This window comes from Acartia tonsa, chromosome 5 (genome assembly GCF_053477335.1).
Source record: "Acartia tonsa isolate MP-2025a chromosome 5, ASM5347733v1, whole genome shotgun sequence".
Lineage (NCBI taxonomy): Eukaryota > Metazoa > Arthropoda > Copepoda > Calanoida > Acartiidae > Acartia > Acartia tonsa.
Window position 1 is genome coordinate 29,147,453 of NC_137264.1, and position 14,306 is coordinate 29,161,758.

General features: G+C 31.5%; 1 protein-coding gene across 2 annotated transcripts in view; it reads left to right on the plus strand.

The window, feature by feature from the left end:
* Window positions 1-2,898, plus strand: part of toy (paired box 6 protein twin of eyeless) — a 91,616-nt gene extending 88,718 nt beyond the window's left edge. For both annotated transcript variants that reach the window (XM_080161242.1, XM_080161243.1), the window contains exons 14-15: window positions 305-402; window positions 930-2,898. In XM_080161242.1, the coding sequence (XP_080017368.1) occupies window positions 305-402; window positions 930-1,018 (187 nt within the window). In that variant the 3' untranslated portion in view covers window positions 1,019-2,898. The remainder of the gene's footprint in view (window positions 1-304; window positions 403-929) is intronic.
* The last annotated feature ends 11,408 nt before the right edge of the window (window positions 2,899-14,306 follow it).

Below are 14,306 nucleotides of genomic sequence, written 5' to 3' on the forward strand. Positions count from 1 at the left end.
CCATGTATCTAACTATATTTGTATCTAGGAGTTGTAGAACCACACTATCTAGCCAGGGAGGTCTGAACAGTCAAATAAAGACATCTAGATATCCAGATATCTAACTATATTTGTATCTAGGAGTTGTAGTACCACATTGTCTAGCCAGGGAGGTCTGAACAGTCAAATAAAGACATCTAGATATCCAGATATCTAACTATATTTGTATCTAGGAGTTGTAGTACCACACTGTCTAGCCAGGGAGGTCTGAACAGTCAAATAAAGACATCTAGATATCCAGATATTAAACTATATTTGTATCTAGGAGTTGTAGTACCACACTGTCTAGCCAGGGAGGTCTGAACAGTCAAATCTCCAGCTATAGTTCACCACTGGGCACCACGAACAACAACCCTTCAGCAGGTAAACATTTGTATGCTAATAGAGAAGCTACTCAGGGACTGAAAGGATAAAAAATGGCCAATGAATTGAGGTATGTTGATGATACACAAAACAACACCTTCTGTAGGATGAAATTTGTGGTTGAAACGTTTGAAAACTCAACTTAATGAGTTAATCAATTAATATCACTAAAGTTTTTAAGGTTGTTAATCATAAAACTTTGGGTACTAGTGTAATAAACAGCCAATTGTCCTCTCTCTCTCTCTGCTACTGCATAACTAAGGGTTGTAAGTTTTGTAAATGACTGCAACTTTTTACTGACTGAAACTTAAACTACAATAGAATATCATGTGATTTATTGACAGTACCTTTCAAACTTTGATAATTTAGTCAATTTCTGAAAAATCTGAAAGTTTTATGAAATAAATGACTTTTGTAGACTAGAAGTGGTGCTTTCTAATATCCTGTTTTATGTACTTATGCATAAGTTGTTCATGATTAAGTTATGCTGAAAAAAATCAAAAATTATTTAAAATGTTATTTTTCAGGGTTACTTGGTTCTGGCATGCCCCTTAATGTTGGGGGCGGGGGACAAACAACAGATCTAACCTCAAACTACTGGCCCAGAATTCAATGATACAACTGAAATAATTTCATATATTAATTCTTCATCTTTTTTTTATATACTTTATTCTTATTGTGTGAATTTGAGTTGGTTTTAGGTTTATTTGTGTGCTTATTTATTTTTATCATCACCAGTTATTTTTTTTATTTAAAAAAGGGGTCAAGTGAAGTTCACGGTGAAATGTTTTTGGTAATGATTATCGCCGAAAATCCATAAATTTTAAAGGCATCCAACGGCCAAACGGTGAACGTATAGATTGCACTCGCACAAAATTATAACCGAAAAAAGAAGGTTAACAAATAATCTGGAATAGAATGAATTGTACACAGTTATCTCGCAGTGCACAAAAATGCGCAAAAAGACTTATCTTACACGTTTTTTCTACAGTGAAGCTTTCCTTGTGCATCAAATTGGATCTTCAGTCGTTATGCAGTTAGCAGCATCTAAAATTCATAGATTTTTGGAGATAATCGTTACCAGGAACATTTAGCGTGAACTACCCTAGATCCTAAAAAAGTGTTTTCCATAATCATATATTATTATTATTATTATTATGCTTATTTTCATTGTCATACATATGTAGTAAAATATATTCTTATATTTTAACCAGTCTAGAAATCTAGTATAGTTTCATTAAAATTCTTAATTTTAACATTTTTTCAGGGATAAATAGATCAATTAATAAATCCCTTTTTTTATTTGTTTATTATTTCAAAAACCAGTTAATTTCATATTTTCATTACCAGTGTATTGCTTTGACCAATTTTAAATTAAATCAATTAATTTTTTTATAAAATATTTTTTGTTTAAAATACAAAGATGGATGTGAGTGCCTAAACTAATCAACTATTAATAATAAATATAAACTATAAAGTACAGGATTAAAGAAGCTTTCAACTATATGAAAAAATTATAAAAAAGTGTTTTTTGCTCTTCAGATAATTGCATATTAATTGCTTAAATTGCTAAATATAGCGTATGTCAGTGTTTAATTTATTTTATTCAAGTGTTCTTTTTGCAATATAAATTATATTTATAAGTGTATTTCAATTGGGATTTTCATAATAATTGCTTAATAAATGGCCTTTTTTTGTAAAATAAATGCTTTTTTAATTAGTTTAATAAACACTTTTGGTAATATCTTCAATTAAGATTTTACTGTAAAACTAAGGATTTAGACAAAACATAAAGACAATAAAATTTTTAAGAAAAAGTTGGATCAAGTTGGAAAGATCAAGTTGTTCCTTTTAAAGTTTAACGAGTGCTGACGGTCAAAAGACTACCCGACCATTTTTAGCATGCACATCTGTATCTCGCTCGGCCAAATTTGAAGTTTCCACTGCTCTTTATTGTTTTAGAATAATTGAATGCATTGATGTGCTGTGAAAACATTAAGAGTGCGCCTAGCGGTTTGGCCGTTTGCAGCCGGCCATGAAAGTTATACACAAAAGACCTTGCTTCGTATTTCCGACTTGTATCCAAAAATTTAAACCAGAATTTAAGTAACCCAATAAAAAATACACGAATGCCTTTCATAAAAATGTTGTTTTCTTTATAGCTCGTTCATGTAAAAAAAAAATACAAAATGTGATGAAAAATATTTAAAAATGCTTTCAATAAAAAACGAGCTAATCTTTTTTAACTAAAACATTTATTGTAAATACTTGCCTTAGTAGCATTTTATTGTATAATAGTTAATATGTAAAAAGACTTGAATTTAAAGTATAATTTCATAAAAAATCATAATGCATGTTTTAACGCATAAAACAACATCACCATTTAATTTCTAATGTATATAGGTTATTTAAGTCTTTTAATATATTAAACTACTTATAACTAAACTATGTATTGTTAAATAAGTCTTTAAATATTAGAATAAAAGTACAGTCGGATATAATTTATTGTTTTTAGTAGCTATTCTATAATTCACTTTGATGTCCGTCCAAATCTTTATGTTTATTTTCTCGGCTGCCATTTGATTAAACAGCTGAAATTTTTGGTGATGATTCCCTGTAAAGAATAAACATTCTATATATAATTTACTTGCTCCGGCAGTCTGTTGGTAAGACATGATTTTTTGTCCCAAAATATTTGTCGCATATTATCTCTTGTTTTTTTTATATGACATCTGATCATACGTTATTTAATTGTCAAAGGTTTTTCTAATGTCAAAGTGTCTTAAACTGTGTTTATTTAAGTAGTCTGTAAGCCAGGGATCAAAAGGGATAAGGCAATGGCCGATAAATTTATGTACACCCCCAATGATAATGCAGTATATTACTACTTCTGTTGATTAAAATTAGTGGTTGAAACGTTTATACACTCAACTTCATGAAACAACTAATTTTAATTTACTGAAGTCCCAAAAGTTGTAACGCCAACGAATAAGAAAATGTTATTATACAACTTTGGATACTAAGGTAATAAACAGCTTATTTCCCCCCCCCCCTCTCTTTCTATGACTATACCCTTCAAATTTAAGGATGACATCAAGAACATAATATAATTATGATCTGTCTATCCTTATGAAAGGACTTATAAAATAACAATATAATTTTTCAATCTATTAAAGTTTAATAAAACCAATGTAATTAAATGAAACTTATTTTCCTGTCCTACAAAAAGAACAATTCTCAATTATCTCTCTTTCTCTCTCTCTCTCTTTCTCTCTCTCTCTCTCTTTCTCTCTCTCTCTCTCTCTGTCTCTCTGCCTCTGTCTCTGTCTCGCTCTCTCTTTCTCTCTCTCTCTCTCTCTCTCTCAATAATTTTTATTTTTTTCTCCCATCTCCATAAAAAGTAATTATTATTAGCTCCCGGAACAGATTGATAATAAGCGAGATTTTGGCCCTCTCTATGTACGGAAAATCACCGTAAATTTCAGGTCTACATGTTATGTAATTGGTCTGTGATACTAAACGAATGAAATGGTTATAAAAACGGCGTAATATCTCAGTTATGAACAGTTATACGGGTGATCATAACGGGTGTGCACGCACTACAGTTCGCTATTACAATAGCAACATTTCACCTTTATTTCCAGTGATCTAAAGGGACAAGACAATGGCTGATAAACTGATTTACATACCCAATGATGATACACAAAATTACCTCTTTTGTACATTCCAAATAGTGGTTGAAACTTTTGGACAGTCAGCATAATGAATCAACTAATCGAAATTTCTGAAAAGTCCCCTAATTTTTAAGCGAATGAAGAAGCAAACTCTTGGGACTAATAAAATAAACAGTCTATTGTACCTATCTCTGCTTTACTTCACTATCACAATTAACCACTTTCTCTTATGTATTTACTATTGTCTCTTCGCGAATACAAAATACTATGGGAAGGCGATAATGAAAAAACACTGTTTTTAACTTGATCCGTGTGTCCAAAGGGTTTATATAAAACAACATTTAAAATTATCATGAGAAAAATGTAACTTTTTTAGATTACTTGATAAATATAATAAATTGATAACTTAATGATTACCGACTAAGGACTGTTAACGGTTAAGATAATACGTAAAATTAACTCATCTAAGCAAATTCTGTTATATTTGTTGAAAACCAATCCTAGACTCCCAGATCCAGGTAAGTGGGAGGGGGGAGTTGGCACGTGACCCTACCAGTCCTGGGAATGTGCAAAGGCATATTAAGTTTTAGTATTGGTGGGGTTCAAGGACTTACAGAAAAAAAGTAACTTTACTAAATATACTTTTAACTTATAACAAATCAAATCAAATAAGGTTTTAAAAAACATTATAAGTAAAATACTAGGTAATTTAAAAGTAATTATATCATAATTAATATCATTATAAATCTTAATTGGGTCTTCAATATTGAAAACTAAATGTAGGGATGAAAAATCCCTTAGATAGTAAATCCTGTGCACGCCTGTCTACCCCCCCCCCCGCACTCTCCCCCACGACACGTGCCATACCCGTCCAATACACAACTTCTTTCAATACTAATAGAGATTGACAGAAAGAAACAGTTCACATGCAAAACAGTAAGAATTTTTTAAAAATTAAACATTTCAATAAAAAAAGATGAACAGAAACGGATGTTATTTATATTCGGAAGAACGACGATGTCTATAAAGATCGATGGATAATTTTATAACATTTATATGGAACTATAACAGATAAGAATTATTCAGTAGTAAATGGCATTATTAGTTAATTATATAATTTTCTCAACGTCAATAATAATAACTTGACGAATGGAAATATATATGATTAGCCAGTATACGTTTTACTATTGGTCAATAAAAATGTATCATTGGTCATTTGTATTGTATGACGTCATTTTTATGAGCACTAGAAGCTGCTATAACGAGATTTTCCCTGAGCTGCCAGAAATGAACACCTAAAAAAGAAGTGAATTTTGGAATTCTAGATGTGTGCTAAGGATTATATATTTGTTATACATAACTAAATAGGTGTCCAAACATTGACACAAAATTCAAAAGGAAAAAATATTTTAAATTTCTTTTTTTAGCCAAAACCAAACGTTTCAAAAGAAAAACTCAATTCCATAGTTAAGATGAAGTATTGAAATTTTCTGTGAAAATTTTTCCGAACAATAAGCGCACCCATTTAATTAAAATCACTGTTGGTGGATCAATCGTCGGTAAGGCTATTTTTGACATTGGATTTCTACAAGTGATTTGTGAAATATTTGTAACTTTACAAAGTGTCTCAATAATCAGCCATGTGACGTCCATCTCTTTTTTAGGGGTATTCCTTCCACTTTCTCCTCTCATCTTCCTCATTTTTATGACGTCACATTGAGCTTCAATCATTTTATTTACTTATCAGTCTGTTCGTTCAAAATGCAACAGAATATGTGATTTATTTTCTGCTGTTAGAAAATAACTGTTGAAATTTCATGTGAAGATTCGCCAAATTAATAAACATCTGCTACACATTCAAACACTTTAGATGTATCAACAATTGCGATTGTATGTTATTCTGATTTTTGCTGTTTTATTGAACTTTGATGTCTGGATGTGAAGGCACACTAACTAAATAGCTAAATACAGGAAGGGAACTTTAATATTATATGTAATCTATATTATACACTTTATTACTATTATAGTATAATTGGTAGATTTTTATTAACATTATTATCATTCAAACTAAGACTTATTTCTCTGACATACAATTACATTATGGTTTATATCGACTGTCCCAAACAGTTATAAACATCCCCTGTACAATGTACATATAAGAAAAGAAAACCATAACAGTTTAACGGATACATCCTGTTACTTTTATTAGTCTGAGTTGTTCAGCTTTGCTCTTAATGTTTCATCCATCCTTGTTTCGTTTTAAAAATGTTTTAATACATTTCAAAATCTAGAGCCACCAAATATATAAATTTGTAGAGGGAAAACAGCGGCTAGAGATAATTGAGCTGTTAGTTTCATAATAGATGATCAATATACATAGAACCATAAGCTTTCAGAAGGGAGTGTAGAGGGTGTCAATATCCACGTCCCCTCTAAAATAAGAAATAATAAAGGACTTCCTAATCCTTTATTTGCCTCTGCAAGGATTTTCATCCAACTGTGCACGCCACTTAATAGAATCATAGCTGCGTAACTTTAAAGGGGCCGTAGTTACCAATGCCCAATTTGCGTAACTAAAATTATCAGATAGGGAAGGGAAATTGGGCTGTTTATTACACTAGGCCTCAAAGTTTTTTGGTTTAACAACTTTAGGAACTTTTACTCAATTCTGATTGGTTGTTCATTAGTGTCCAAACGTTTTAACAACTAATTGTAATCTACAGAAGGGGTGAATTTGTGTATCATCATTGGGGATGTAAATCAATATATCGGCCATTGTCTTATCCTTTTAGATCACTAAAAATATTTTAAATACTACAAACACTCTATGTATACAGTATTCTGTTAATTCAAGATTTAAATTCAAAGATATACATATATTCCCATAGAAGGTGTTGCATACAAAACAGACCAAATTATTATCAAACAGAGAATAGTTTTGAATATGGATAATGGATATAAACACAACTTATCTTTCTAAATTTTTTTATTATTGGAATGCAATTGTTATACTAATTAAATAGATCACCAGTTCCAGTTAAGTTGTTAAAAAATAAGAATTATTATATTTTAACACTTTTATAGAGAATCAATAGAAAGTAAAAAAAGTGACTCACAGAAAATTTTTGGCGAGGGGAGCTGAAAAATATTGTTTACAGAAAGGGATACAGATTTCTTTATCATTGTCCTTTCCTTGGTTGATAATAATCGAAGATCGTGAAACTTTTTTTATCTTTTTACAAGAACACTGAAATATGTTCTATTCCATTTCTCACTCTATTCCCATATATCAGGGAACTAGGGGGATAAAGCATTTAGGAACAATCCTAGGATTTAAAGGAGTGGTTAAACCGTTTAGACAGTTAACTTTTTTAACCAACCAATCAAATTTCAATAAAACTTCTCAAAGTTGTCATTCCATCGAATAAGGAAACGTTAATATAAAACTTTGAGTACTAGTGTAATAAACAACCTAGTTTCCGCTCTCTCCCTGGAACGATCTCTAGATCTTTTTCTTCTATGTCTATTGTCTAATCCCTGCTGGGATCCCTAAAACTACAAAGAAAAAATTTGGCCAACTAGAACCCAATATAACCTAACCTAACCTGACCTGAAATCCATTGCTCAACAATATAATTTGTTAGAAATTGCTTGATAAAAAATCACACAAGATAGGGGTTCATTAACTCAGTCGACTTCTTTATAAAACAAAATTAAGGGCGGCAAAAAAGTAATTTATTGTGGATTGCCCTATCCCTCTTTTCCTGATCTCACTCCCTCAAAAATAGACTTAATATATCTTGATGGTTAATCTGACCAAATTTTTTTTGACAAACTTAAAAACGGATTTTTGCAAATTAAAACCTTTGTTTACTTTTGTTATATACGAGTTACGGGCGACATATAAGTTTTAAAAAGCTAACTTTATTCTAAGAAATTTAACTATTCATAACTAACTTAATATACAGGGTGCGCCACATAAATCCGGACTTTTTCTAATTTTTAAACAAATAAACATAAAATCGTCAATTTTAAAGATTTTATTGAATTTTAAAAACTGTGAGGCAGAATAGGTATATGACTATTAGATTATTAAAAAAAATGGCCTCCAGTCTCAATCACTGCCTCTACCCGCCTCTTCAACTGCCGGGAGGCCCAGGTCAAAATGTACCTGTCCAAGCTGGCAAAGTTCTCCTTGATGGTAGCAATGAGGGAGGTCTTTTTGGTATGGGAACGTCTATTGGTGCATGCTTTAAAGTAGCTACAGGCTCAACAGTCCATTGAATTAAGATTGGGCTACTGGGAGGCCACATTTCCTGAGGAATATGAGTAACCGCAGGATCCAAATTCACCCAACTTTCAAGCTACCCTAAGACACGGAGGCTCTTATTTGGACCACGGTTGAGCTAGAACCTTTTGGAAATGGCATGCCAATTAAACAAGGGTTGTCAGCGCAATTCATAGTATAAAGTGAGTTTTAAAGTTCCATATGGGTCCCTGAAGTCGAGAACCAAGAAATTAATACCGAAAAAACTCGAGATAATTGTCATGTACATAATGCGTGGACCCACCATTTTAGGGGTCACCACATATACAAATAAATACATATACATATAAATTTCATATCTAGGTGTACATTAGCATGACCTCTCAAGATGAGGGTAGAACTGGCCTTCCATGCTGTTATGCTTTGTTGCCCAAAAAACAACAGACCACCTATGTTTTAATGCTTCAAGTGTTAAAAAGGACCCTAGACTTGAAGGTATGATTCTTACATGTGTCTTAAGAAAAGCACCAAACAAATGTTTTTATATCTCTTATTGTGTACAAATTACATACAAAGCTACACACTTCTAGAAAATTTGGCCAACTAGAACCCAATATAACCTAACCTAACCTGACCTGAAATCCATTGCTCAACAATATAATTTGTTAGAAATTGCTTGATAAAAAATCACACAAGATAGGGGTTCATTAACTCAGTCGACTTCTTTATAAAACAAAATTAAGGGCGGCAAAAAAGTAATTTATTGTGGATTGCCCTATCCCTCTTTTCCTGATCTCACTCCCTCAAAAATAGACTTAATATATCTTGATGGTTAATCTGACCAAATTTTTTTTGACAAACTTAAAAACGGATTTTTGCAAATTAAAACCTTTGTTTACTTTTGTTATATACGAGTTACGGGCGACATATAAGTTTTAAAAAGCTAACTTTATTCTAAGAAATTTAACTATTCATAACTAACTTAATATACAGGGTGCGCCACATAAATCCGGACTTTTTCTAATTTTTAAACAAATAAACATAAAATCGTCAATTTTAAAGATTTTATTGAATTTTAAAAACTGTGAGGCAGAATAGGTATATGACTATTAGATTATTAAAAAAAATGGCCTCCAGTCTCAATCACTGCCTCTACCCGCCTCTTCAACTGCCGGGAGGCCCAGGTCAAAATGTACCTGTCCAAGCTGGCAAAGTTCTCCTTGATGGTAGCAATGAGGGAGGTCTTTTTGGTATGGGAACGTCTATTGGTGCATGCTTTAAAGTAGCTACAGGCTCAACAGTCCATTGAATTAAGATTGGGCTACTGGGAGGCCACATTTCCTGAGGAATATGAGTAACCGCAGGATCCAAATTCACCCAACTTTCAAGCTACCCTAAGACACGGAGGCTCTTATTTGGACCACGGTTGAGCTAGAACCTTTTGGAAATGGCATGCCAATTAAACAAGGGTTGTCAGCGCAATTCATAGTATAAAGTGAGTTTTAAAGTTCCATATGGGTCCCTGAAGTCGAGAACCAAGAAATTAATACCGAAAAAACTCGAGATAATTGTCATGTACATAATGCGTGGACCCACCATTTTAGGGGTCACCACATATACAAATAAATACATATACATATAAATTTCATATCTAGGTGTACATTAGCATGACCTCTCAAGATGAGGGTAGAACTGGCCTTCCATGCTGTTATGCTTTGTTGCCCAAAAAACAACAGACCACCTATGTTTTAATGCTTCAAGTGTTAAAAAGGACCCTAGACTTGAAGGTATGATTCTTACATGTGTCTTAAGAAAAGCACCAAACAAATGTTTTTATATCTCTTATTGTGTACAAATTACATACAAAGCTACACACTTCTTTTTATTAACGTGTAAAACACCAATTAAACATTATGCTTAAAGCTTCTAATAGATTGATGTAATCTTTGGGAGATGCCTACTTTGACAACGATGTGCGATTAAGAAATAGCCGAATTCAATGCTAATGTGATAGTTCAGCACCAAAGTCGCTGATAAATATCATTAGGCTGTCCTCCTTGTCCTTATTGCTCCAGTTGTGAAAACGCAAGAATTCCATGCTGTTGCTTGTCAGCGTGCATTCAACAGGCACAGGGTTGTCAAAAACATCTGCAAAAGTTTTAGGAAGTGCTGGAACTTTGTGGATGGCCTAAAGTAGTTTGATTTAATAATAAAACATTTATTATACTCTTATGACTTTTTTTTAATTCTGAAAATTTGAGTAACCCTTCCTCCCCCCCCCCCCCCATCCCCGCCAAAACTTTATCTCTGGCCGCAGCGCTCGGCCCCCTAGCCTGTAACCCAACCTAACCTAATTATAGTTCTCGCCAATAAAACTTTTTGCATTATATTCTTTTAATTTTAGTTTGAAAATTTCGGTAAGTTTTGGTTATTTTTCATAATGTTATATTAAAGGATTCTTACCTCTAAGTTGGAGCTGATTTCTGTTAAAATGTTCTTCATTGTACACCAGGCATTGCAGCTATGCGCTTTATAACATCATTCTCCATAGTTGTTGAAGTGCGCTTGAGGACTTGGTTGTTAAAGTGGATGTGGGTCTCCGGTATTTCACCAACAAGATTGAAATCTACAGTTGTCTTCAGCTGTGTGTTGCAGCCTTTCACTGTACAAAGCCAGGATTTTTGAGTGTAACCTTCTTTGTAATTGTTGAGGTGATAACAGTGGTTATTCTTGTCCATAATACAGGTTTTACCCTTGGAAGTAATTGAAAATGAAATTGACTCTGCCATTGTTGAAACAAGAATAACATATATCCCATATTTTAAAAGATTTTTGCAAAAAGTTTAACAGATTTTCATTCTTAAATTTGGAAGATTTTTTTCATGGAAAATATTTTAAAGAAAAAAAAATGTAGGTTTAAATGAAATGTGCCTATATGTCAAAGTTTTATACTGGTACCTAAAGTTTTGTACTGGTACCTAAAGTTTTATACTGGTACCCAAAGTTTTATACTGGTACCCAATATAAAAAGCGTATATGTAAAACATTTCTATGTGAAATTTTTTTATGTGAAATGTATCTTTATGTGAAACGTTTTTATTTAAAAAATTCTTTAATGAGAAATTTTTTTTGTGAAATGTATCTTTATGTGAAATGTACCTTTATGTGATATGTACCATTATGTGAAATGTACCTTTATGCCAAGTGTATTTTTATGTGAAATGTACCATTATGTCAAATGTACCTTTATGTCAAATGTACCTTTATGTCAAATGTACCTTTATGTCAAATGTACCTTTATGTAAAATATACCTTTATGTCAAATGTACCTTTATGTCAAATGTACATGATATGTACCTTTATGTGAAATGTACCTTTATGCCAAGTGTATCTTTATGCCAAATTTTTATGTGAAATGTATCTTTATGTGAAACATTTTTATGTGAAAAATACTTAAATGAGAAAATGTTTTATGTGAAATGTACCTTTATGTGATATGTACCTTTGTGTGAAATGTACCTTTATGCCAAGTGTATCTTTATGTGAAATGTACCTTTATGTGAAATGTACCTTTATTTGAAATGTACCTTTTAGTCAAATGTAACTTTATGTCAAATGTACCTTTATGTCGAATGTACCTTTATGTCAAATGTACCTTTATGTCAAATGTACCTTTATGTGAAGTGTACCTTTATGTGAAATGTACCTTTATGCCAAATGTACCTTTATGTCAAATGTACCTTTATGTCAAACGTACCTTTATGCCAAATGTACCCTTATGTGAAATGTACCTTTATGTGAAATGTACCTTTATGTCAAATGTACCTTTATGTCAAACATACCTTTATGACAAATTTACCTTTATGTGAAATGTACCTTTATGTCAAATGTACCTTTATGTGAAATGAGTTTAAGTAAATCGTTTTTATGTAAAGTGTACCTTTATGTAAAATGATACTTTATGTGAAATGAATTTATGTGAAGTGATTTTATGCCAAATATTACTGATATCAAAAATATTTTTCATTTTACCAACCAATGTACACAATTTTAACCAATGAGATGTCTAGAATGTATCTTTAGTATTCTCCTATTGGCTGATTCAAAGAGTATGTCTCTTGGTTATCTCTATTCCCTCAATATTTATAATCTCTTTAAATTAATTTCTATCGATTTTAGTTTTGTTTTGAGACTTCCTTCCTACTTCTATTTCAAATATAATTTCAATTCTTGTAGGATAACCTTTAAACAAAGAAGTCCAGGGAGAGGGTAAAGGGGTTAATTAACCCCCCCTTCCTCCCATATGAATTTTATTTTTAATTTTACACCCCCAGATAAAAAAAGCTTGGGCTTTCTAGCCTTCAGCACCCCCAAAATTTTATTTTTTGAATTTTTTGACCCCCCCCCAAAAAAAAAAAATCAAAAAGCTTGGAAGTCCTTGCCTCTAGAGGACATAATATACTATGAGGTCTTATTTTAGCTTGTATCTTGACCAAACATTTTTAATGAATATTGCATGATTTTAAGGCCAAACGTCCAACAGACAACTGCAACGGTAAAGCCTCCTTTTATTCTTTTTGCATTGAGTTGTATGCTTATTCATTACTTTTCAGACAAATACAATGAAGTCAAATTCTGATTTAATTTATAACCACAAACTTTCTCTGATCGTTTTGACATCTTTAAAATATTTTAGAACATTGTGAATCAGTTACATAACCCTTAAACTTTGAGGTCAAAGATATAAAGTTTGAAATATCTTGAGGCTACAAATCTATTAGTCCTTACTTTTAGCATAAAAAGTAAAGAATCCGTGATTTTTTTTGAGCCGTGACAAATTCTTTAAAGCTATTATCGTTTCCATCTTTTTTTAAAAACTATTCAAAATATAACTAATAAGTATTTTTAAAGTTTAGAAAGTAAATAAAATGACAATTGTAGTCATAAGTATTCATATCTATAAGTTCAACACATATTAATAATATTAATAATCATAATTATTTATTTTCCAGTATGGTCTCGAAACCGATTAATATCCTCTGTATTAGAACTGGTTCTGAGCCATACTGGAAAATCATGTAAAGCCTCATACTGTAGTGAGGTTAATACGAATAAATTTACATTTTAGTGTCTGCGGAAAGCTGTCTATCATTAGATACGATAAATAGATTTTAACAGAACACTTCTCAAAAGTTGTTAACCCCCATGAACCCCTACTAAGGTCGTACACCTCTCAATATTATTGACCTTTAATATGTTTGATATTACAGATTAATAAAGACTTATCCTCACCTTTCCAGAGTGGAAAAGTGTGCAAGACTTTGTTTGATTTTTGTATTAGTCATAGACTAGGTAGACTCGTAGATAATACAATATTTATTTTTTGTATTAGTCATAGACCAGGTGGATTAATGGATAGGGTAATGCATGATTTTGTCTTCATCATTGACTATATAGACTAGTAGATAGAAGACTCAATATTCAAGGGTAATAATACAAAGTTTAATTTTTATATTGGCATGAACTACATTTATGTACATATAGGAAAATATCTTTTTTTTGTATTTATCATAGATTAGATAGATTAAACTGTTTTTAACCTATTTTTTTATCATATATCAAAAATATACTATGACACCAGTAGAATTAGACTGCAGAGCCCAAATTTGAATTAAGTCCCCAATAAACTTTTTTTGGGCGATTTAAAAATCAATTTTATATGTTGCTGTGATCATTTTGATGGAAGCAAAAGCATTTTTTAGTTTGGGGTTAAATTGTTTCTTACAGAACAATTTGATGTGATTCAGATTATATCAATACAATAATAAAAACTCTACTCTGTTCGATGCAAATAATTTTTTTCTAAAACAATAATTTATATAGAAGAAATTTAACATTAAAATAAAACATATTATTCTGAAGTCTGAACCAATTAGAAGCCTTGTTTTATTTCAGTTTTTTAC